This window comes from Salmo salar, chromosome ssa22, assembly GCF_905237065.1.
Source record: "Salmo salar chromosome ssa22, Ssal_v3.1, whole genome shotgun sequence".
NCBI classification, from domain to species: domain Eukaryota; kingdom Metazoa; phylum Chordata; class Actinopteri; order Salmoniformes; family Salmonidae; genus Salmo; species Salmo salar.
In genome coordinates this window covers 51,379,180-51,405,563 of record NC_059463.1, presented here as the reverse complement: position 1 = coordinate 51,405,563, position 26,384 = coordinate 51,379,180, and the positions used below count along the sequence as shown (strand labels likewise).

The 26,384-nt window shown below is 41.9% G+C and overlaps 1 protein-coding gene across 4 annotated transcripts in view; it reads left to right on the top strand.

Annotated features, from left to right (window-relative positions):
* slc12a5a (solute carrier family 12 member 5a) overlaps positions 1–20,005 on the top strand; it is a 340,288-nt gene extending 320,283 nt beyond the window's left edge. Inside the window, exons 13-26 of one of the 4 annotated variants that reach the window (XM_045705394.1) lie at positions 1,135–1,253; positions 1,783–1,881; positions 4,238–4,357; positions 4,775–4,879; positions 5,345–5,513; positions 9,811–10,006; positions 10,385–10,554; positions 11,534–11,665; positions 12,752–12,859; positions 14,301–14,429; positions 15,280–15,515; positions 15,795–15,809; positions 16,139–16,272; positions 17,686–20,005. In XM_045705394.1, coding sequence (XP_045561350.1) covers positions 1,135–1,253; positions 1,783–1,881; positions 4,238–4,357; positions 4,775–4,879; positions 5,345–5,513; positions 9,811–10,006; positions 10,385–10,554; positions 11,534–11,665; positions 12,752–12,859; positions 14,301–14,429; positions 15,280–15,515; positions 15,795–15,809; positions 16,139–16,272; positions 17,686–17,777 — 1,824 coding nt within the window. In that variant the 3' untranslated portion in view covers positions 17,778–20,005. The remainder of the gene's footprint in view (positions 1–1,134; positions 1,254–1,782; positions 1,882–4,237; positions 4,358–4,774; positions 4,880–5,344; positions 5,514–9,810; positions 10,007–10,384; positions 10,555–11,533; positions 11,666–12,751; positions 12,860–14,300; positions 14,430–15,279; positions 15,516–15,794; positions 15,810–16,138; positions 16,273–17,685) is intronic. The other 3 variants (XM_045705397.1, XM_045705396.1, XM_045705395.1) reach the window with 3 other exon arrangements.
* The last annotated feature ends 6,379 nt before the right edge of the window (positions 20,006–26,384 follow it).

The following is a 26,384-nucleotide window of genomic DNA, read 5'->3' as shown; positions in this document are numbered from 1 at the left end:
CATTCTAGCATTTAACACTGATCTGGGACCATTAGTTATGTTAACCCTGTCAACATTCTAGCATTTAACACTGATCTGGGACCATTAGTTATGATAATTCTGTCAACATTCTAGCATTTAACACTGATCTGGGACCATTAGTTATGATAATTCTGTCAACATTCTAGCATTTAACACTGATCTGGGACCATTAGTTATGTTGGTTTGTCAACACATCTCATATCAGTCTCAGGTGACATTGATCACTACCATTTTTGGTGTCAGTGCACGCTAATGTTAATGTTCAGGTCTCGTGTGTGGTTCACCAAAACACCTCAGTAGTATCCACATTCAACCTGCCTTGAAATAATGGAGGAACTCTGTGTGGGATGTGTCCTCCCAGGTATCTCTATTCCATCTAACATCTCTGTGTGGGATGTGTCCTCCCAGGTATCTCTATTCCATCTAACATCTCTGTGTGGGATGTGTCCTCCCAGGTATCTCTATTCCACCTAACATCTCTGTGTGGGATGTGTCCTCCCAGGTATCTCTATTCCACCTAACATCTCTGTGTGGGATGTGTCCTCCCAGGTATCTCTATTCCACCTAACATCTCTGTGTGGGATGTGTCCTCCCAGGTATCTCTATTCCACCTAACATCTCTGTGTGGGATGTGTCCTCCCAGGTATCTCTATTCCATCTAACATCTCTGTGTGGGATGTGTCCTCCCAGGTATCTCTATTCCACCTAACATCTCTGTGTGGGATGTGTCCTCCCAGGTATCTCTATTCCACCTAACATCTCTGTGTGGGATGTGTCCTCCCAGGTATCTCTATTCCATCTAACATCTCTGTGTGGGATGTGTCCTCCCAGGTATCTCTATTCCACCTAACATCTCTGTGTGGGATGTGTCCTCCCAGGTATCTCTATTCCATCTAACATCTCTGTGTGGGATGTGTCCTCCCAGGTATCTCTATTCCATCTAACATCTCTGTGTGGGATGTGTCCTCCCAGGTATCTCTATTCCATCTAACATCTCTGTGTGGGATGTGTCCTCCCAGGTATCTCTATTCCATCTAACATCTCTGTGTGGGATGTGTCCTCCCAGGTATCTCTATTCCATCTAACATCTCTGTGTGGGATGTGTCCTCCCAGGTGTTTGGCCATGGGAAAGCCAACGGAGAGCCCACCTGGGCCTTGCTACTGACAGCGGGTATCTGTGAGATTGGGATCCTTATTGCCTCCCTGGACGCAGTGGCCCCCATCCTCTCCATGTGAGTGTCTTATGAGCCAGACCAGGAGTTGTTCCCCACCTCTTCCCAACTCTGGGTCCTAGTTACAGAATATAACTATTTGGACAGTTAAAACTCTGGGTATTTAGTATTTACAGCCTATAATTAGGGCCCAGAGTTTTCCTAATGAAATCACATGACCAGGTCCAACTCTTGGCCCTATTCATGAGTGCTGGGATGCACTCATCCTGTACTAATATGGATTGTCCTAATATGGACACTGTAAATACGACATTATCTATCTGCAATATCAAAGCTCCCTAAAAATAGAGACATTTGACAATGGACAAATACTTCTCAGCAGTTGATAAGGTGAAGTTAAACATATTCTTAACACAATGAAATGATTTACTAGTACTAATATCTTAGAATTGTTTTTATTTGGTTATAAGCAACTTATAAGCAAGTAATGTGTCCAAATAAAGACAAAATGTATTTTTTATTTGTTAGGCACTTTGTTGTCTCTCTTTCACCTTTTGCAATGTCTGAAGGCGTTGTTTCTGTTGTGTAGGTTCTTTCTGATGTGCTACATGTTTGTGAACCTGGCCTGTGCCCTGCAAACCCTCCTGAGGACGCCTAACTGGAGGCCGCGCTTCAACTTCTACCACTGGTGAGACTCACAACAACCCGTACAATGAACGCATCCTGACAGATGATACAAAGGCCTTGAATGTGTCTGTGTGTTTTTATTCTGTTTAATGTACACTAGATGTTGTATGTACAGTATATTGTAGTTCTGTCTGCATGTGTCTGTCTCTCTGTCTCCTCTCTCTCTCTCTGTCTCTAATGTCTCCTCCTCTCTCTCTCTGTCTCTAATGTCTCCTCTCTCTCTCTCTAATGTCTCCTCCTCTCTCTCTCTGTCTCTAATGTCTCCTCCTCTCTCTGTCTCTAATGTCTCCTCCTCTCTCTGTCTCTGTCTCCTCTCTCTCTCTGTCTCTAATGTCTCCTCCTCTCTCTCTCTGTCTCTAATGTCTCCTCCTCTCTCTGTCTCTAATGTCTCCTCCTCTCTCTCTCTGTCTCTAATGTCTCCTCCTCTCTCTCTCTGTCTCTAATGTCTCCTCCTCTCTCTCTCTGTCTCTAATGTCTCCTCCTCTCTGTCTCTAATGTCTCCTCCTCTCTGTCTCTAATGTCTCCTCCTCTCTCTCTCTGTCTCTGTCTCCTCTCTCTCTCTGTCTCTGTCTCCTCCTCTCTCTCTCTGTCTCTGTCTCCTCCTCTCTCTGTCTCTAATGTCTCCTCCTCTCTCTGTCTCTAATGTCTCCTCCTCTCTCTGTCTCTAATGTCTCCTCCTCCTCTCTCTGTCTCTAATGTCTCCTCCTCTCTCTCTGTCTCTAATGTCTCCTCCTCTCTCTCTCTCTAATGTCTCCTCCTCTCTCTCTCTCTAATGTTTCCTCCTCTCTCTCTGTCTCTGTCTCCTCCTCTCTCTGTCTCTAATGTCTCCTCCTCTCTCTCTCTCTGTCTCCTCTCTCTGTCTCTAATGTCTCCTCCTCTCTCTCTCTGTCTCTAATGTCTCCTCCTCTCTCTGTCTCTAATGTCTCCTCCTCTCTCTCTCTGTCTCTAATGTCTACTCCTCTCTCTCTCTGTCTCTGTCTCCTCCTCTCTCTGTCTCTAATGTCTCCTCCTCTCTCTCTCTGTCTCTAATGTCTCCTCCCTCTCTCTGTCTCTAATGTCTCCTCCTCTCTCTCTCTGTCTCTGTCTCCTCTCTCTCTCTGTCTCATCTCTCTCTCTCTGTCTCTAATGTCTCCTCCTCTCTCTCTCTGTCTCCTCTCTCTCTCTGTCTCTGTCTCCTCTCTCTCTCTGTCTCTAATGTCTCCTCCTCTCTCTCTGTCTCTAATGTCTACTCCTCTCTCTCTCTGTCTCTGTCTCCTCCTCTCTCTGTCTCTAATGTCTCCTCCTCTCTCTCTCTGTCTCTAATGTCTCCTCCTCTCTCTCTCTGTCTCTGTCTCCTCCTCTCTCTGTCTCTAATGTCTCCTCCTCCTCTCTCTGTCTCTGTCTCCTCTCTCTCTCTGTCTCCTCTCTCTCTCTGTCTCTAATGTCTCCTCCTCTCTCTCTCTGTCTCTGTCTCCTCTCTCTCTCTGTCTCTAATGTCTCCTCCTCTCTCTCTGTCTCTAATGTCTCCTCCTCTCTCTGTCTCTAATGTCTCCTCCTCTCTCTCTCTGTCTCTAATGTCTACTCCTCTCTCTCTCTGTCTCTAATGTCTCCTCCTCCTCTCTCTGTCTCTAATGTCTCCTCCTCTCTCTGTCTCTAATGTCTCCTCCTCTCTCTGTCTCTAATGTCTCCTCCTCTCTCTGTCTCTAATGTCTCCTCCTCTCTCTCTCTCTAATGTCTCCTCCTCTCTCTCTGTCTTTAATGTCTCCTCCTCTCTCTGTCTCTAATGTCTCCTCTCTCTCTCTGTCTCTAATGTCTCCTCTCTCTCTCTGTCTCTAATGTCTCCTCCTCTCTCTGTCTCTAATGTCTCTCCTCTCTCTCTCTGTCTCTAATGTCTCCTCCTCTCTCTCTCTGTCTCTAATGTCTCTCCTCTCTCTCTCTGTCTCTAATGTCTCCTCCTCTCTCTCTCTGTCTCTAATGTCTCCTCTCTCTCTCTCTGTCTCTAATGTCTCCTCCTCTCTCTGTCTCTAATGTCTCCTCCTCTCTCTGTCTCTAATGTCTCCTCTCTCTGTCTCTAATGTCTCCTCCTCTCTCTCTCTGTCTGTCTCCTCCTCTCTCTGTCTCTAATGTCTCCTCCTCTCTCTCTTTCTGTCTCCTCTCTCTGTCTCTAATGTCTCCTCCTCTCTGTCTCTAATGTCTCCTCCTCTCTCTCTTTCTGTCTCCTCTCTCTGTCTCTAATGTCTCCTCATCTCTGTCTCTAATGTCTCCTCCTCTGTCTGTCTCTGTCTCCTCCTCTCTCTGTCTCTGCCTCCTCCTCTGTCTGTCTCTGCCTCCTCCTCTGTCTGTCTCTAATGTCTACTCCTCTCTCTGTCTCTCTGCAGGGCCTTGTCCTTCCTGGGTATGAGTCTGTGTCTCTCACTCATGTTCATCTGTTCCTGGTTCTACGCCATTGTCGCCATGGTGATCGCTGGCAGTATCTACAAGTATATCGAGTTCCACGGGTGAGTGAAGAGCTGCCTGTGTTCTATCAGCCATCATTCAGTCGGTCCCGTTACGGGGGAAATGTATGGTTTGAACGTTTCAGTGTCATGGCTTGATGGGAAAGCTTGGTTGAAAAGAGAGTATAAATTCTGTCTGTGGGACAATATGCATTAACGTGTTTCAAGGGACTTTTGTTCATTGAACGTCGACTGCGAGTCAACGATGTTTTAAGTGATTTGAAATAGCCTACCTGTCTGTGAAAATAAGAGTGACATTTAGATGTGTTAGAAGCCTGTGTATTTCACTGAATAACAATGTTATAACGTTGGCATTAATTTGTCATAGACATGTAATAACACAGTTATAGATCATGATGTAATAATAACTTACTATGTATGATTGAATGATATAACCTCATGTGTCTGATTGTGTGGCAGGGCGGAGAAAGAGTGGGGTGATGGGATACGAGGCATTTCTCTCAGCGCCGCCCGATACGCTCTGATGAGACTGGAGGAGGGGCCGCCGCACACCAAGAACTGGAGGTGAGATACACACACACACACGTGTATCAGCTACATAAGTAACATGAAAATAAACAAGTCTGTACATGTTGAGCGTTCCGTTTCATTCATCTCTAGTTTCAAGCTGCTTGCAGCATTAACAGACAATAATTGTTTTTCAGACGTACTTGTGATATCCTCAGTGCACACTTCCTTGCTTTCTCTCTCTCTCTCGCTCTCTCGCTCTCTTCATTTCACTTATTTTCTATCTTTCTCACCTCTACGATACCTTCTTTCTTTCTTTCTCTCTGTCACCTTGCTCTATCTCTCTCTGTTTTTCATCTCTGTGCTGCACTTTTTTTAAATCAATTCAAAATGTTTTACTGGCATGACAGAAGTGTGTATATATATATATTTGTACATTGCCAAAGCAACACGATCAAACCCTTTCTATTATTCCTTCCTTCCCTCTTTCCTTTCCTTGTGTCCCTCCTCCTCTCCCTCCAGGCCTCAGCTGTTGGTGTTGGTCAGTACAGACGTGGAGCAGAATGTGGAGCAGCCTCGTCTGCTCTCGCTGACCAACCAGCTGAAAGCGGGCAAAGGGCTGACCATCGTGGGCACCGCCTTGGCGGGCACCTATCTGGAGAACCACCCCCAGGCCCAGCGGGCAGAGCAGGTTAGATACCAGGCAGATCCCATGGCATCCCACTGCATATGTCATGGAAATTCTAATAAAAAATCCCACTGCAATAAGATTTGCAAATCTGTAGCTGGTTAACAATCCACTTAACAGTGCAGCGTTAAGAGCCCAACAAGGAAAATACAACCTCTGTCTACGTGGCAGTTTAGCAGGTGTGTGAGATCATGGTGGGAACATAGCAAACAAACAGCAGTTTTGTTACTCCTTTCTGCTGATAGAATTGTTGCTGCTGCTCAAACTAGCCTCTGTTCTCTTCATATCTCCACACAGCTGTGTCCTTGAAAGGGAAAGAACAGGATGGATCAAAAACTGTGGAGAGTCTCAGAGGCTCTTTTGTCTATGGCCGTGTGACCAAGTTACTCAGAAACAAGAGAGGGAAAACAATGGCTTCTTCTTACATGAGAGAAACAGACAGTGGAAATGTACAGGTTTAAGGCTTATACAGTGCATGTGTATAACAGAGTTTGTCATTTTGCCACCATACATATCACACAAACAGCACTAATCTTCGATCGCTGTTCCAGTATCCACTCTAGCACTTAGAATTAGGCCGTACCTACAGTCAGTGTCCATTTCACCTTTATCTCAGCCTTCACCTGCTGGGAAAGTTGTTGTCATCAAGGCAATTTTTTTCTAAAACTAAGGGTGTATCGGTACGTGTATTCGTATTGAACCGTTCGCTACAGGGTACACAGTGCACGGTTCGGTATGCACTGCGAACCGAACAATACATTAATCATATATTATAGCTAGGAATATATATATATATTTAATTGTAAAAAATATTATTGCATAAACCGATGGCGTATAAATGAACGTGGGAAAAATATCCACATACTAATAAATTTGTCTTTAAAAAAGAAAATGTCTTGTAGCTGTATGCAGCTCCGCTCATGAGTTATTTCACTCCAGCGAGAACAGAGCTGAGAGACCGTGGTAGCAGAAATTAGCTTATGAAGGAATTAGCAGTTATCTAAATGCTAAGGAGCAACATGGCAAGCATTGGCGAGCCAGAACTAGAAGACGCCCCAAGATCATTCAGGTCTGCCGTCTGGGAATATTTCGGTTTCCCTGTAAACTATAACTGGGATTGCCAACGAGTGGTGGATATAACTTCTACAACATGTAGGGCTCTGTTCATTGCTGATAGCCTGTTAGAGTGGTGGATATAACTTCTACAACATGTAGGTCTCTGTTCATTGCTGATAGCCTGTTAGAGTGGTGGATATAACTTCTACAACATGTAGGTCTCTGTTCATTGCTGATAGCCTGTTAGAGTGGTGGATATAACTTCTACAACATGTAGGTCTCTGTTCATTGCTGATAGCCTGTTAGAGTGGTGGATATAACTTCTACAACATGTAGGTCTCTGTTCATTGCTGATAGCCTGCTGGAGTGGTGGATATAACATCTACAACATGTAGGGGTTCTGTTCATTGCTGATAGCCTGTTAGAGTGGTGGATATAACTTCTACAACATGTAGGTCTCTGTTCATTGCTGATAGCCTGTTAGAGTGGTGGATATAACTTCTACAACATGTAGGTCTCTGTTCATTGCTGATAGCCTGTTAGAGTGGTGGATATAACTTCTACAACATGTAGGTCTCTGTTCATTGCTGATAGCCTGTTAGAGTGGTGGATATAACTTCTACAACATGTAGGTCTCTGTTCATTGCTGATAGCCTGTTAGAGTGGTGGATATAACTTCTACAACATGTAGGTCTCTGTTCATTGCTGATAGCCTGTTAGAGTGGTGGATATAACTTCTACAACATGTAGGGTTCTGTTCATTGCTGATAGCCTGTTAGAGTGGTGGATAAAACATCTACAACATGTAGGTCTCTGTTCATTGCTGATAGCCTGTTAGAGTGGTGGATATAACTTCTACAACATGTAGGTCTCTGTTCATTGCTGATAGCCTGTTAGAGTGGTCGATATAACTTCTACAACATGTAGGTCTCTGTTCATTGCTGATAGCCTGTTAGAGTGGTGGATATAACTTCTACAACATGTAGGGTTCTGTTCATTGCTGATAGCCTGTTAGAGTGGTGGATATAACTTCTACAACATGTAGGTCTCTGTTCATTGCTGATAGCCTGTTAGAGTGGTGGATATAACTTCTACAACATGTAGGTCTCTGTTCATTACTGATAGCCTGTTAGAGTGGTGGATATAACTTCTACAACATGTAGGTCTCTGTTCATTGCTGATAGCCTGTTAGAGTGGTGGATATAACTTCTACAACATGTAGGTCTCTGTTCATTGCTGATAGCCTGTTAGAGTGGTGGATATAACTTCTACAACATGTAGGGTTCTGTTCATTGCTGATAGCCTGCTGGAGTGGTGGATATAACATCTACAACATGTAGGGTTCTGTTCATTGCTGATAGCCTGTTAGAGTGACAATACGAGTAACATGACTACTCATTTGCGCCGACATCACCCCAAAGTGCCAATCGGTGGGACTAGGCGAAAAAAATGAACCGGCAACCACTTCTCCCCACGGCCTTCAGGCAACAACATGCGGCTGACTCCGGTAGGGCTAAAGAAATCAACGTAGCGATGGCAAAATTCCTAGCGGCAGATATGAGACCCTTCTCTGTGGTAGAGAATGCGGACTTCAGAAATATGTTTAAAGTGGTCGAGCTATTCACTATTCCTTCCCCGTACACATTTTGCCCAGACATTATTACCTGCCTTATACAAAAAAACTAAAGAACTACTTGAGAGCGAGTGTTTAACATGATTTTTGAATGTCTACCTCATCTCTGTACCCCACACATACAATTATCTATAAGGTCCCTCAGTCAAGCAGTGAATTTCAAACACAGATTCAACCATAAAGACCAGGAAGGTTTTTCAATGTCTCGCAAAGAAGGGCACTTATTGGTACATGGGTAAAAAGAAAAAATGCAGACATTGAATATCCCTTTGAGCATGGTTATTAATTACACTGTATCAATACACCCAGTCACTACATAGATAGAAGCGTCTTTCCTTGCTCAGTTGCCCGAGAGGAAGGAAACCACTCAGGGATTTCACCATGAGGCCAGTGGTGACTTTAAAACAGTTACAGAGTTTATAGGAGAAAACTGAGGATGGATCAACAACATTGTAGTTACTCTAAAATACTATCCCAATTGACAGAGTGAAAAGAAGGAAGGAAGCCTGTACAGAATACAAATATTCCAATAGGGCACTAAAGTAAAAATGCAACAAAAATTGGTCAAGAAATTAACTTTATGTCCTGAATACAAAGCGTTATGTATGGGGGAAATCCAATACAACACATCACTGAGTACCACTCTTAATATTTTCAAGCATGGTGGTGGCATTATGTTATGGGTATGCTTGTCATCGGCAAGGACTAGGGAGTTTTTTAGGATAAAAAGAAACGAAGTAGAGCTAAGCACAGGTTAAAATCCTAGAGGAAAACCTGGTTCAGTCTGCTTTCCAACTGACACTGGGAGACCAATTCACCTTTCAGCAGGACAATAACCTAAAACACAAGGTAAATATACACTGTTTACCAAGACAACATTGAATGTTCCTGAGTGGCCTAGTTACAGTTTTGACTTAAATCGGCTTGAAAATCTATGGTAAGACTTGAAAATGGCTATCTAGCAATGATCAACAGCCAATTTGACTGAGCTTGAAGAATTTAAAAAATAATAATGAGAAAATATTGTACAATCCAGGTGTTCAAAGCTCTTAGAGACTTACCCAGAAAGATTCACAGCTCTAAATGTGGTTCTAACATGTATTGGATATTTCTGTATTTCATTTTCAATAAATTGGCAAACATTTCTGAAATCATGTTATCACTTTGTCATTATGGGGTATTGTGTGTAGATGGATGAGAAAAATATATATTTAATACATTTTGAATTCAGGCTGTAGCACAAATAAATGTGGAATAAGTCAAGGGGTATAAATACTTTCTGAATACACTAATATACTCTAACATTGCTCGTTCTGATATTTCTTAATTTCTTTCTTTACATTTTCAGGATTTGTGTGTATTGTTTTGTATTGTATTGGTATTACTGCACTGTTGGAGCTAGAAACATTAAAGAATTTCGCTACACCTGCGATAACATCTGCAAAATATGTGTATGTGACCAATACAATTTGATTGAGATGTCATGCAGGGCTCTGTGGCTTAGTTGGTTCCAGAAACCTTACTCTCTCTTCCTCCCTTCTTTTCTCTCTCTCTCACCCCCCATCTCCCTCTCCGCTCCCTCCCTCTACCCACCCCCCTTCCCTGCTCCAGTCTCTGCGTAAGCTGATGGAGACAGAGAAGGTAAAAGGCTTCTGCCAGGTCACCATCTCGTCCAACATGCGCGACGCCACCTCCCACCTGCTCCAGGCTAGCGGGCTGGGCGGCCTCATGCACAACACGGTGCTGGTCAGCTGGCCGCGCAACTGGAAGCAGGCCGATGACCTCCAGACCTGGAGGGATTTCATTGGTGGGTCACAGACGGGGTCAACAATGAATGGCCAATTGAAATGGGGGGGGGTAAAGGAAGTAAAGGGATATGAAAAACAAAAACAAGCGTTAGGTTATTACTGTCTAATTACCATTTTACCTTTCTAAGTAAATTCTGAATCATTTCGGTAATCAAATCTGTCTGTTGGATTGAAAAAATCTGTATCTTTGGGGGAGGTTGTAGATAAATCATTACAAATAATCCTTAGATGTTTTTCTTTTTGGTCCACAATATCAGTATCATCACTATAATCCATATACCACCTATACAGGATGAAGTAGATTTTCCATAAAGGTTTTTGAGTGATGATCAGACTCATATTAGCTAAACCCCTCCCCCTTCTGTCCTGTCCTGTAGAGCTGGTTAGGGAGACCACTGCCGCCCACCTGGCCCTGCTGGTGCCCAAGAACATCGCTGCCTTCCCATCCAATGGAGAACGCTTCTCCGAGGGCCACATCGACGTGTGGTGGATCGTCCATGATGGAGGCATGCTGATGCTGCTGCCCTTCCTTCTGCGCCAGCACAAGGTAGGCTGCCCACCACACGCCCTCCCTGAGACATGGGTCACGTTGCTTTGGCCATGTTTTACCTTCCTAATATTGAGTTGAACCCCCCCACCCTCCCTTTTGCCCTCAGAACAGCCTTAATTTGTTGGGGCATGGACTCTACAAGGTGTCGAAAGCTTTTTACAGAGATGCTGGCCCATGTTGACTCCAATGCTTCCCACAGATGTGTCAAGTTGGCTGGATGTCCTTTGGGTGGTGGACCATTCTTGATTCATAAAGGAAACTGTTGAGCGTGAAAAGCCCAGCAGCGTTGCAGTTTTTGACACAAACCAGTGCACCTGGTACCTCCTTCCCATACCCCGTTCAAAGGCACTTAAATATTTAGTCTTTCCAATTCACCCTCTGAATGGCAGGCACACACATATACAATCCATGTCTCAATTGTCTCAAGGCTTAAAAATCCTTCTTTAACTTGTCTCCTCCCTTTCATCTACACTGATTAAAGTGGATTTAACAAGTGACATCAATAAGGGATCATAGCTTTCACCTGGATTCACCTGGTCAGTCTGTCATTGAAAGAGCAGGTGTTCTTAATGAGTTCTATACTCAGTGTATAACTAATCATGCACTCAGTTATATAGTAAAGTGCAATGTACAGGTAAAAAACGATGGTGCAGAGCATTCGTCAGCGCATTAACTAATCAATATGGTTATCAGTGGAGGCTGGTGGGAGAAGCTATAGGAGGTCAGGCTCCCTGTAATGGCTGGAATGGAATAAATGCAACAGTATCAAACATATGGAAACCACGTTTGACTCCGTTCCAATTATCAAAATCCATCCATTACAATGAGCCCGTCATCCTATAGCTCCTCCCACCAGCCTCCACTGATACACATGCAATGGCAGTTTCTACTGTGTACCAAATCATGAAGGTTCTAACCAGATTACCGTAAAACAGGTTATAGATGAGCAGGTTACAATCCTCTTTCCTGCCGACAGGTGTGGAGGAAGTGTAAGATGCGCATTTTCACCGTGGCCCAGATGGATGACAACAGCATCCAGATGAAGAAAGACCTGTCCACCTTCCTGTATCACCTGCGTATCGATGCCGAGGTTGAAGTGGTGGAAATGGTAAGTCTCCAAGTCTGTCTACGGCTGCTTCAGGTGGGAGGAAGTCCAGTGTGTAATAACAGATATACAGTACCTAAAGGGGCTGTTGCATGGTCCTACAGCTGAAGCCTACTCAGACATTGAACATAGGTCCACTGAGTTGGTTTAATCCATCATACTGTTTCTCATAGTTACAAATATGTTTAAATATACAGTACAAATATTTGTTTTTATTTACACTACCATTCAAAAGTTTGGGGTCACTTAGAAATGTCTTTGTTTTTGAAAGACAAACACATTTTTTGTCCATTAAAATAACATAAAATTCATCAGAAATATAGTGTAGACATTGTTAATGTTGTAAATGACTATTGTAGCTGGAAACGGCAGATTTTTAATGGAATATCTACATAGGCATACAGAGGCCCATTATCAGCAACCATCACTCCTGTGTTCCAATGGCACGTTGTGTTAGCTAATCCAAGTTTATAATTTTAAAAGGCTAATTGATCATTAGAAAACCCTTTTGCAATTATGTTAGCACAGCTGAAAACTGTTGTTCTGAATAAAGAAGCAATAAAACTGGTCTTCTTTAGACTAGTTGAGTATCTGGAGCATCAGCATTTGTGGGTTCAATTACAGGCTCAAAATGGCCAGAAACAAAGAACTTTCTTCTGAAACTCGTCAGTCTATTCTTGTTTTGAGAAATGAAGGCTATTCCAAATCAGCCGTTTCCAGCTACAATAGTCATTTACAACATTAACAATGTCTACACTGTATTTCCGATCAATTTGATGTTATTTTAATGGACAGAAATGTGCTTTTCTTTCAAAAACAAGGACATTTCTAAGAGACCCCAAACTTTTGAATGGTAGTGTACATTTTAGTCATTTAGCAGATGCTCTTATCGAGAGCGATTTACAATCAGTGCATTCATGCTATCCTTATGCATGAAGCTGTTGTTCCATGTAATGTTCCATGCAGTGCTGCTGTCCAACACGTAGACCTACTAAACCTCCATATAAAAACAAGTTGTCCATACTACCTAACCTCTTTGGTCTCTGCCCATCCTCGATGTTGCTCTAACCCAGGCCTCTCCTCTCTCAGCACGACAGTGACATCTCAGCCTACACCTATGAGAAGACCCTGGTGATGGAACAGCGATCGCAGATCCTCAAGCAGATCAACCTGACCAAGACCGAGCGAGAGAGAGAGGTACCGCTTTAGAAATATAATTACTAGAATGGAAAACGGACATAATTCTATTTCTATGGTTTTACATTCACCACACCGCTACTCCATGTTACTGCACAACACACAACACCGAGTGGCGCAGCGGTCTAAGGCACTGCATCTCGGTGCTAAAGGCGTCACTACAGACCCTAGTTCAAATCCAGGCAATATCACAACCGGCCATGATTGGGAGTCCCATAGGGCAGTGCACAATTGACCCAGCGTCGTCCAGGTTTGGCCAGTGTAGGCCGTCATTGTAAGTAATGATTTGTTCTTAACTGACTTGCCTAATTAAATAAAGGTTGAATTACATGATTTTTGAATTAAAACACAATGCCATTGAACCATGTCTGAATTAGTCTTGGAATCCCAGACCCTAGGGAACAGCAGTGACTAAGGTCTTGGATTAATGACAAACTCTCTTGGTAACTTCGAAAAGGGTAAGACTTTTTTTTCCCTCCAACAAATCACGAGGCAGACGTACCAGAACGTGGGAATTCAAAACCAACATTTTCAGGCAAAACCTGCAGTGGTTTTAGTGAAGGTAGTTGAAGCAAACTAGCCACATGCGAACTGCACTCATTAAAGATAACCTCTGATCTCCATCTTACTTGCTGCCATTTTGTGTCCTGGGGATGTGGGCAACAAGTGGACAAGGCAGTGACATAGTTCCACTATGCCAAACTAACTATTACTTTAATTACAATTAAGACATAAGAACAAAGGGAAGACAGTATTGCTTCACCCGAAAGGGATAGAATTGTCTACATTGGCAGACAATGTTCTGAAACCGTCAACGTTCAAAACCTTGTTTTGTGTCCGTGTGTCACGCCCTGGCCATAGAGAGGTTTTTGTTCTCTATTTTGGTTAAGGCATTCTATGTTCCGTTTTCTATGTTTTGTGTATTTCTTTGTTTTGGCCGGGTATGGCTCTCAATCAGGGACAGCTGTCTATCGTTGTCTTTGATTGGGAGCCATACTTAGGTAGCCTTTCCCACAGGGTTTTTTTGTGGGTAGTTGTTTTCTGTCTTGTGTTTTTCGCCTGACAGAGCTGTTGCGTTTGGTTCCACTTTGTTTTTGATTCAGTGTTCAGTTTGAATAAATACCATCATGAACACGTACCACGCTGCACCTTGGTCCTCTCCTTGCAACAACCGTACACCGTGTAGACGACACAAAACAACTTATCAATCATATTGTGATGATATTAGCACTCCTATGCCTGATTCACACAATATGGTCGACCAAAACCAAACTGTGCTGGCTGTGATGTTTTTTATTTTCTCATTGTCCTCTCCACCATGGTTCCAGCAACTACGATGGATGCGTAAGCAGGCCAGCTCAATACAGCATGGCTCAGTTTGTATCAGTGTTGTGAAAAGGATACTAGCATCTTCATTCAGCCATTTGTCTTCCTTTCACAGATCCAGAGCATCACAGACTCATCCCGCGGATCCATCCGGCGTAAGAATCCGGCAGTGGTGACCACCCAGCTGAGTGTGACCGAAGAACATCCTGGAGTGAGCAGCAAGGTGGAGAAACCAGAGGAAGAGGTTGGTACTGATACTGTCCGGTCAACCGAGCCACATTCACTCTAACCAGGGTATACTGTATAATTAAGAATTCCTGCTAACAGGCCAGTGCCTGCGCCAGCAAAGACTTGGAGATCAGAGCAGTCAATTGACTTGTGAGATGTTGAAATATTAGGTCGTCAGTGGTTTTGATCCTGGGTATTTGTTTTTCAAACTTCCTTATTTTTTATGCTGTGAGAAATTGCAGTCAGGCGTGGTCTAGGAATGGTTAAAGGGCTGGGGTTGTGAACCGCTGGTGTTGACATTGAGGTCAGTAACCCTTAAGTAGTGGATTCTTCCAACTCACCATACCAGTGTTTTTGTAAGGTTGTTTTTTTTGCGGTGAGGCACGGTCAGGGAATGGTTAAAGGTCTGGCGTTGTGAACTGATGGTGTTGACCTGGGAGGTCAACCACTTACAAGAAGTCATTTACCAGACTTATTGTGAAGTGACTGGATAAGTCTGAGGACCAAGACTCACATAGGCTCTCGACTAGTCAAAGTGTCATGGGATACCAGGAAATGCATCGTAGGCCTTTGTTGTTCGTATGTGTAACAGTTAGGGGAAAAGTCAGGAAAAGTATTGCTTGCCTTTGAATTTCTGGCCTTGGATTACAAGTCGTAATAAGGTGAGTAGGCTACAGATGTGTTGGTTCAATCATTCTTTTTCAGACTTACTTTTTAATCAGCCCAACTGTATGACTGACCTCCAAATGCAAGGCCTTCTTGATAACGGCTCTCTCTCTCTCCCTCCTCTGACCCTCACACCTACTCTGTGGTTCCAACTTGCCTCATCTCACCTCGTCTCTCCCCCCTCTGTCTCGTGGTCTCAGTCTGCCTCTGTCGCTGTGTCCCCTCCCACTCAGGTCCAGCTCATCCACGACAGCACCAGCCCGACCAGTCCTGCCACCCCGGCTACCCCTCTGACTCCAGCTTCCGAGGGAGGGGCCCAGACCCCAGGGTCTGCACAGGTCCAGATGACCTGGACAGAAAAGGCCGACGGCGAGCCGGCCAAGCCGCCTGGCGCCGCCACGCCGGAGGGCATCAAAGACATTTTCAACATGAAGCCGTGAGTGTGGTTTGGCAAAACCGGTATACTCCCATGTTGAAACTGAAAGTTCCTGAAGAGTAACATTTTGATTGGCATTCTTCACATCTTGGGACTTTTGGTATCAAAATGGCAGCAGTTTAAATTCAACATCTTGAAAGGATAGTTCACCCAAAACAACTTTAAGTGTGCATGCAACAGTAAAGTTTTCATGATAGAGCACTGTCAGTATTAGAGAAAAATCTGTGCGTTTTGGATTCTATCCTTTAACCTTGTGTTTCTCTCCATGCCATGCTGCAGTGAGTGGGAAAACCTGTAAGTATTTCCGTAGCTCAAACTTTGGTGGAGCTTACATAAAGCCGTGGTCTGGTACATATACATTTCCTCTAGAATTCCATGGATCAAGTCAGCATAGCACAAGTTGATTATGTCTTGAGTGTTTCCAAGTAAAAAAGTTAATGCAGAAGTGACAGAATGAATGAGGGAAAGAGTGACCATTTGTTTCAGCTGTTTGTAAATTAGTAGCCTGAAGAGGTTGCTGTTCCACATTTTGTTTTGCTGAATAGCTCAAAATAATACTGCATTATGACCAAATGAAGCTTTGGTTTGGAGCTTGTAGAGACCATCTTGTTTTTTTCCACCAGAAACCAGTCCAATGTGAGGCGCATGCACACGGCACTGAGGCTGAATGGTGTCATCGTGAAGAAATCCTCAGAGGCCAAGCTGGTGCTCCTCAATATGCCCGGGCCGCCCAATAACCGGTCTGGAGATGAGAACTGTATCCTTCTTTCTCTCTCTGTCTTTCTCTCTCTCGCTCTCTCCCTCTCTCTCTCTCTCTCCCCCTCCCTCCATCACCCTCCCTCCCTCCCTCCCTCCCTGTTACGTAAAGTTAACACTCCCATGGTAGGTTTACAGAATGGAGTACGTGTTACGTAAAGTTAACACTCCCGTGGCAGGTTTACAGAATGGAGTACGTGTTACGTCAGTGGTTCCCAACCTTTTTTGGTTACTGTACCACCAACTGAATTTTGTTCTGCCCGGAGTACCCCTGAAATACCCCTCATGCATTTTACCAGTAGGACTATGGTTCATGAGTCTTCTCAAGTACCCCCGGTTGGGAATGACTGTGTTACATCATTCTATGTGCCCATAGAAGCTGTGTCACATGCCATTACAAGTAAGTATCTGTCTACTAGTAAACAATAGCATGGGGCTATAGAGGTGTACCCGTTATCTGTCTACTAGTAAACAATAGCATGGGGCTATAGAGGTGTACCCGTTATCTGTCTACTAGTAAACAATAGCATGGGGCTATAGAGGTGTACCCGTTATCTGTCTACTAGTAAACAATAGCATGGGGCTATAGAGGTGTACCCATTATCTGTCTACTAGTAAACAATAGCATGGGGCTATAGAGGTGTACCCATTATCTGTCCACTAGTAAACAATAGCATGGGGCTATAGAGGTGTACCCGTTATCTGTCTACTAGTAAACAATAGCATGGGGCTATAGAGGTGTACCCGTTATCTGTCTACTAGTAAACAATAGCATGGGGCTATAGAGATGCACCCGTTATCTGTCTACTAGTAAACAATAGCATGGGGCTATAGAGATGCACCCGTTATCTGTCTACTAGTAAACAATAGCATGGGGCTATAGAGGTGTACCCATTATCTGTCTACTAGTAAACAATAGCATGGGGCTATAGAGATGCACCCATTATCTGTCTACTAGTAAACAATAGCATGGGGCTATAGAGGTGTACCCGTTATCTGTCTACTAGTAAACAATAGCATGGGGCTATAGAGGTGTACCCATTATCTGTCTACTAGTAAACAATAGCATGGGGCTATAGAGGTGTACCCGTTATCTGTCTACTAGTAAACAATAGCATGGGGCTATAGAGGTGTACCCGTTATCTGTCTACTAGTAAACAATAGCATGGGGCTATAGAGGTGTACCCATTATCTGTCTACTAGTAAACAATAGCATGGGGCTATAGAGATGCACCCATTATCTGTCTACTAGTAAACAATAGCATGGGGCTATAGAGGTGTACCCGTTATCTGTCTACTAGTAAACAATAGCATGGGGCTATAGAGGTGCACCCGTTATCTGTCTACTAGTAAACAATAGCATGGGGCTATAGAGATGCACCCATTAGTTGTTTTCCTTAACTCTCTCTCTCAGACATGGAGTTCCTGGAGGTCCTGACTGAGGGTCTCAACAGGGTCCTCCTGGTTCGTGGTGGCGGTCGCGAGGTCATCACCATCTACTCTTGAGAGAGCAGACCTTTCTCCCCCACGAACCCCTTCATCTCCCGAACCCCACATCTAGAAAAAATACCCCCCTTCCATTTGTTTTTGTAAGACACTCCCCTCACACCCAAGCAATAGACCAGCTCACCTCACTCTAAAGGATCTTCTGTTTGCCTAACATACAGACACAGTTTAAATAAGTTCACCCCATACACTTCCCTATGAGCACAAGAAGTTAAAAGACGTATATTGGGTTAAAAAAATGCTGAAAATATGTATTTTTGCTTGAAAACACGCTGAAAATACATATATTTTTGGTCGATAAAAGATGCTGAAAATACATATTTTGGGTTGAAAAAATTTTTAAAAAATGTATTTTTAGCATCTTGTGCTCACTGGATATAGAGCTACACCTCATTCTTCCAGCCCTTTTCTGGTCCTATATGATGTCAGCGGTAGCTGCTTTTAGCCTCATATCAAATATAACAGATGCTCAGAGACCTTCCCCTCTCCGTGGCCCAAATATCTTATAAAGGAAAGGTTCAGTCCACTTCCAAATCAGCCAGAAAGATTATCAGTCAATACTCTGAAATGAAATAGTGTAAGATAGCGCCCTCTGCTGAATAATTTGCAGTTAGACATCACTGCCCAGCTCCACCCGCTTTTGTGTTATTCATATCTGCCTTTTGATCAATCCAGTAGTTTAAAAAAAAGTATAAATGATGTAACCTTTATTTAACTAGGTAAGTCAGTTCAGAACAAATTCTTATTTACAATGACGGCCTACCCCGGCCAAACCCTAACCCGGACAATGCTGGGCCAATTGTGCACCGCCCTATGGGACTCCCAATCATGTCCGGTTGTGATACAGCCTGGAATCGAACCAGGGTTTGTAGTGACTCCTCGAGCACTGAGATGCAGTGCCTTAGACCACTGCGCCACTCGGGAGCCCTAGTCACTCGGCTATGGAGTCAAAGGATACAGAGGGTTAGGTGAGCTGGGGTTGTTCAGTGTGGTGTTTGTGCCTGTGTGTTTAAGTGTCACATTCATCCGATTGTGGTTTGTTTTTACGAGGGGATGTTTTAGAGTGCAATCGAGTCACCTACCTGTAAACATGGAGTAGCCTTCCAAGACTGAACGGTGGAGGACTGAGGATGTTGACATTGTGTAGCTAGTCGTCTATATCACCCTGTGAAACCACAGCAAAGAGAGAATATCGAAAAGCACCTGCGGCAAGCCCTGTTCATCACGTGCGGAGATGACCATCGTCGAGAAAGACTGCTACCCACGGTCATGGTCAGAAGAGAATGTGGTCATATTTTTTCATCCGGGTCAGTCATGAATGAAAGAACCACAGTTGGAGGAAGATGGGAGAGAAACAAACAAGCCTCCCGTGACGACATAGATCGCGCTTCATGAACTTTGACCTCATCTTGAGCACTCCGCAACGTTTGTTTTTGCTCACGCATTGTCATCATATTTATACTTGTCCCCTTTCCCCTTTCTAAGTGGCTGTGTGTCCTTTCTAGCTCCAGCCACTGTTAGTGCCAAAAACAACAAGGCTAGCTTGGTTTTAGATATTGACACGTCGTTAAACTGTGAGGAGCGTTCTTAGCGGAAAAGTCATCTGACAGATGAGCTGGGGCTCTTTCTCAATTGCCATTCCTCAATTCCTGCTGTCCTTTTTCCTCGATTCCTTGTGTTTCCTCACCTCCTTGGACAGAGAGACAAGAGCTGTGTTCGAATACTCATACAAACCATTTGTGACGTAAATTGAGTGTATAGTGTGCTTATTGTTCATAGTATGGATATAGTTAGTATGCCAAAAGTTCCCGGATGTCGTACTCCATTCGCCAAAATACGAAGTATACACGCAGTGGGCACTATTGCAGTGCTTTTAGGGCCCATAATATAATAAAAAATGTTTTCAGATTTTAAGAAAATGGCAGAAAATATGCAGCCAAAGTCCAACGAGAGCAGATACAAATATGACAAATGTTAAGAAACTGTTGAGCAATGAAATAAAGTAATGACTTTTCCAGTAAGTTACCTTACACATTATGTAGGCTGACAATTTGTTAGCTACGCTGTCCTTACGAACAGGATATATTTTGTAAAAAAATTGTTTTATTTAACCTTATTTAACTAGGCAAGTCAGTTAAGAAGAAATTCTTATTTACAATGACGGCCTACCCCGGCCAAACCCTAACCCGGACGATGCTGGGCCAATTGTGTGCCACCCTATGGGACTCCCAATCACGGCCGGTTGTGATACAGCCTGGAATCAAACCAGGGTCTGTAGTGGTGACTCTAGCACTGAGATGCAGTGCCTTAGACCACTGCGCCACTCGGGAGCCCATCATTACAGCAGTATGTACCCGTATGTTAGCTAACGTTAGCTACCTAACGTTAGTTGGCTACTAATACATCAAACTTGCTAGTATATTAACTATATGCTATCTAACTAACTCCCCAACATTTATTGACTTGATTATTCCCATCATTGTTAGTTTAGCTAAGTGGTATAGTTGTTGTGCGTTCTCAATGGACATTCGGGTGCGTTGGTAAATTCGCTCTGGCTATCTACTCCGATTTCAGAGCGCTCTCCTCTGAGTGTGCCAGAGCACAGAATAACTGATGAATTTACTAACGCTCGACACCAGTTCAATATGGCCGGTGTCAGTAAACATCCTCAAAAAAAGTATAATTAAATTGTTGCCAGCAGCACAGATACAGTTACCAACGCTCTGGATAATATGAAAACAGCCTAACCAGCTCTGCTAGGGGGAGTAAAATGGTCAGAGTGAGCTGTTCTCTCATTTGTGTCTGGAAGTACTTAGCCAGTTAGCTTGGGTGCTTGACTGCAGTTGGGACTTCAGAACGCTTGAATCAACCCGAGCGTCCAGTTAGCGCTCTGAACGCTCTGAATTTACAAACAGACAATCTGACAACGCTCTGAATTTACAAATGCCCAGAACACTCTCTGGCACTCCAGATTGAATTTGATAACAAACCCGAAGTCGTAAAACATCTAGCTTGTAATGCTAACAAGCTAGCGAGAGGTTGCATAGCAACAGCATCAACTTCCGGTAAACAGGCAAAGCACTAATACGCTCAACTGAAGGGATACCGTTCCTTTACAGTATACTAAAATGAACTTATAGTATGTAGTATATTGCTAGCATATTAAGTATGTAGTATACAGTATGTTAGTATGGGTATTCGAACAAAGCTAAGGAATTGAGGAAAGACCATTGAAAAAGAGCAAGGGAGTGATTATAAGCAGTGACATCTTTGTCAGGCACCTGATCTCAGTGTGGATCACTGTAAATAGTGTACAAGCTCTGACGCGTTGTTAAGTATGACTGTAGTATTTTTGTGACTTACTAAAAAGCTTCTAGTGGAGAAAATGTTCCTTCTCTCAAAGGGTCAGCTCCAAACTGCTTTTGGATGGCTTAGGCTCCTATCACTATGGTAACTGTTGCTGTATCCTTGATGAGTATTGCACTGCACTGTCCGCCACTGTTCAACAAGTGATTTAAAAATGTTATTTTTACATCTAGAAAACAAAATGTTTATGTTTATAGACAAAAGTTTAACATATTTATATAATACAGATATAATTAAAATTATTGCTCAAAAATATATTATGTTTTGCCAAATTTAGATATGTTCCATGTGCCATATAAAAAATATTTTTAAATGACAAATAGATCTATGAAAGTGTAATATTGATTAAATTACAGAGTACAAATTGTACATTAGGTTGATGCGTTAGCGTGCAACTAACTAGTAATAGATGTACAGTGATTTAATGGAAAAGGTATGAAACTCACCCTGTCCATAAAATGGATCTCTTTGCAGTAGAATCCAAATATGTGATTTTGTATCCACAGAATTGGCACAGATGTGAGCCAATATTTATGTCCTGACAATGAATGATTAGCGAATTAGAATAAAACCTTATAAAGTGCATTTTGAAAGGAATGTGCAATACCGGACATTTTGTCTCACATATTCATGTTTGGTTTTTTACCATATATTTTATGTAGATTTATTCATATAATCTCACACTGACCAAGGACAGCTATCATCATGTTTTCATTTTCTGTTGTGAAAGAAACAGTTTTTGGTCATTTGCACTTGTATTAGAACTATGAATATAAATAAATAAATATATATATATATATATATATACAATAGAGAGAATAAAACAATTGATGAAACTAGTTTATAGAGATATTGAACACAGTATTTATGTTTAAAATGTCGTTTGAAAGTCAGACTCAGATGTTGTGAATGCTGCTAGTATTATTAGATTTATTTGAACTGTAAATAAACATGTCTAAAGGAACATATATACAAAAGATATCAGAAAAAGAGGTAGGCATATATAGAAATACATATCAGTGCTGGTGGTTTGTCTCCTCCAAGACATGACCCGGCTTTACCTATTAACTATTGGCCCGAGAGTCTTTCTGGACAGGAGTCATTGTCCGCTTTGGAGGAGAACTCTCCTGAAGATATTATACAATATTTTGTGGCAATACTTAGACCATTAGGGTGCAATTTTTTTTGGAGAGTCCGGGGGCAGTTCCCCCCCCTCCCCCGTATTTTCCCCTCTCTTTTCACAAATGGAATGGCACTCAATTATCCCATCCCCTTATTTTCACATTTATTCTAGAGGAACTCTGAGCCCAGACTGCAGGTTTGAATGTTTTATCGAGTTGAATTGCCAACAGTAGTGCAAGAAAGTGTTGTTAGCACTTAAAGTTAAGTAAAGTAAAGTTACTTGTTTTACATTTTGATTGCGCTGACTAAAATGTTAACTGCAATGTAACGAAAGTTCTCTATCAGTTACATCATATCTCTTACTAGAAAATACTCTGGTCACTGATCTAGCCACTGATAGTTTTTACAAATGGACAATAGATTATCATAACACTTTTCCTTACTTAATATGATGTATGATTCTCTCCTGTTATTACACAATTTGATTAATAGACACTCATAGCAACTTTAAAAATATGTGGCTATTTGGGGATCTTACTAGAACATTGCCTGCATTGACTGAGCCTTTAATTGAAGAGTTTAATACCAAAATGCTATATATCCATTTTCAGAAATGTTGGTAAATTTGTTTTTATTGTTTAAAGAAATTATGAAAGAGATTGGTGTGTTTTTTCACTATCTAATCATGACATGGGGTTGTTCAATGACAAGACGTATAAAATCTATCACTTGATGGTTTCATTTCAGAGAGACAAATAATACTGTTTTTTGGGCAAAATGCTAAATTACTGCCGCACTCTCATAGAAATAAGTAGTACTGCTAGGTTTAACACAGTCAAATGTAACAAATACTACATTTTTTATAAATGAACAAATGATACATCTGTGACATAAATATATATATATATATATAGAGAGAGAGAGATTTTATTATAATAATTAAATTTAGTAATATGATATCTACTTGTAACACATTTACATTTTACATTTTCGTTTTTTAGCAGGTGCTCTTATCTAGAGCAACTTACAGTAAGTTCATTCATCTTAAGATATCTAGGTGAGACCACCACATATCACAGTCAAATATACAGGATATGAACATTCCATTCCAGCTAAACAATGGTTATACTCTATTGCATTTGGCAAAAATAAACACATTTTCATACACATCTAAAATCTATGAATTAAAAAATCTGAGAACAATAATATTTGACACACACATAAAGGTACCCATAAGAAATAGTTTCTGATGAAAAAACACAAATGTGATAAATTTGTGGATGTAGCATTATGGAAATAAACTCTTCAATTCTATCTATAAAGAAACAATTTTAGATGTTGGTTAAAAAAGTATTCATGGGAAATTGTCAGTGTTTTATAATTACTGTTTGCATGGTCTTATGTGGGAATATTTGTTTCAGTGCTTTATGACATGAACAAGGCAGGTTTTTTGGAAGGGGAACGTCCTCTAGCAACACGAGGGCTCCCTTTGGGAGAGACCCTGAGAATGATTTCCTCATGGTTACGTTGCTAGTTAAACATAGAAAAAAAGTATTTTGGAAAAGAAGTTTGAGATCACAATATTATTACTTGTCATATTTCAATCTTGCTAAATTCATGTTGGTTAACGTAATATGATAACTTATTAGTTGAATGGATGGGCCATAGAGATCATTTTGCTTTGTATATAACGCTGCAGTCAAAGACACTGTAGCCAACGATGTTGTCCTTTGTTGTACACTGTTTTATCACTGTGGACAAAGTCTTGGCGTTTTGTAAAATGATGTGCAATATTGTTTTTATTTGGATAATCGCTTTTCATTAGAACATATTAACAACTGACAAGTTGGCGTTCTGCTCATCAGAATGTTTTGAACCAGGTCTTAAGGACCGTAAAGTTATCTTGTGTTCATCTCGACTGTGGTTGCTGCGACAGAGAAACACTTATTGTGATTGAAGGTTTGAGGACCTAATCAGTGTTTAATAGAAACAAAGCTGGCCAGTTTAAGCGCTGAGTCATAGCGCCCTCCTGTGGTTATAAGTGAGTACTGCAGACAGTTGACGTACATAGATCACATTTCGCCATCACGCTGCAGTTTTTCACTGCAATTATATCCTTCCTGTTAATTTTATTTTCGTCCAGTGAGATTTCGTGGAGAATTGTAACCCCCCGGGTCACAAATCTCCACCCACCCAAGCCCTGTACTTATACGTATGTGATTTCAGTATATTTCTGAATATTGAATCAAAGAATATAAAACAAGCGCTTCCACTTCTGGTACTGGCTCTGCTTGGACGGCTTAAGGGTAACTCGGGAGCACCAACACAGATATAACTATCTCATCTAGGGCAGATACACAAACCACTCCTAAATCCGACCGATCGCCTGCACAAGTGTAGCATGAGACGAGTCGGCTGGTAATCATTGTGAATGATTCTCCATCCTCGAATGGATATTAAGGGCTCCAAAACATATCTGCTCCTGTGTTAAAGAGGTTGTCCTTTCGAGGGGACAATCGGGACACAAAAAAACGACGAAACAAAGAAACCACAAATTGGAGTGTAGTGCCTCAACATAACCGTGGTTTTAGTCAACAAGACTGAACTGTGATCCCCGCCACAACCTCAGTCTGTAACCTACTTATCCCGAACCAAACGTGTTTATACACTTCAAATTGGTGATCATGTACATGATAGTGTCCATGCTGTGCAAGCAGAGCCCCACTCCAGGTCTGTTGTGTAACTCAATGCATGCACATTATCCTGAACAAGGTGTAGTACTGAATATATTGAAGTGTTTGTGGTATACTGTGTTCTGTTCATATTGTTTTAGTTAGATCGACCCCTTTCTTTAGACTGAATGGATAACAATTGTTTGCATCTACGATAAATGAATATATCAGTTACAGGATTCTATTTTTCTTCACTTTGTCGAAGAGGTCCCTCCACATCTTATATCAATCGTTTCATATATAATATATATCTACAGATAAACGGATTACCAAAGTATATTTCAGTTAACACATGTGAAATTATGTACCACTGAATTAAATGCAAACTCAGATTAGATGACAAATCATCTTTTTGCCTTGATTCCACACACACACACACACACACACACGTGTTTCAGAAATTAGCAGCTACTCCCTACACAAAAACATGAAATACACCATCATTTCAAAAACTAAATATTTTCTGATTTTGTCAAACAAAAATGTGAAGGGTAAACATTACAAAACACAAACACTTAAAGACAATGATCATGTATTTGTCCAAATACAACAAACATCCAATGAGCCATGACCAGCATTCTCCATGTTCTTCTAATGGTCTAGCTTTCTGACCCGTAAGCTTCTACTATGGTGTCAATCTTAGCATGAATGTCCCTTTGAAACTAATTACAAAACAATTCCACCAATTCAGATCAACAAAGCATTAAAATACATTTTTGGCTTGTCGTCAATTCCTGTTGTGCAAGAAATGTTGTATAAATGTTTGGAAAAGGAATGGATGTAGATAAAGAATATATACACATACAACTCTTAAATCACAAAGCAAACCTGTTTTTCCCTTTTCAAAACTTAGTCCTCTTCCTTGGTACTGTACAAGTATTCTGGTAGAGCAGAAGTGTTCCTGTTTTTTCAGTTCTGTGGGTGTGTGTACACAATGTGCACTTGTAAACAGGGGGGGGGTTCTGTGCATAAACCCAAAAAGTGTCAGTGTTAATTTTGTGTCAGTGTTAAATATTTTAAATAAAAACTATTCGCTATTGTGTTTAATGATATATTAAGAAAAAAAATAGTTATCTTACATCTCTATAGCTTCTGGCGATACCTGTTCCATTTTATAGATTTGTCAGCACAAAATGCAATAAAGCAATACCATTTTATTACAGCTTTGTTTGCGAGTCATTGGAATAATGATCTTTGGCCGGGTTTCAATAGGATCTCGGGTTTTAAAAGGGAACGTTCCCGCATTCACGGAGATCCCATTCGCGCTGCATGTCAGCTCGCTCGGAAATTGCCTTTAAAAGCTGTATAAGCATATAACACGCTATCTGATTGAATCCCGGCCTTGATGTTTGAAACTACTCAAGGACTACGCAATAACCACACAATG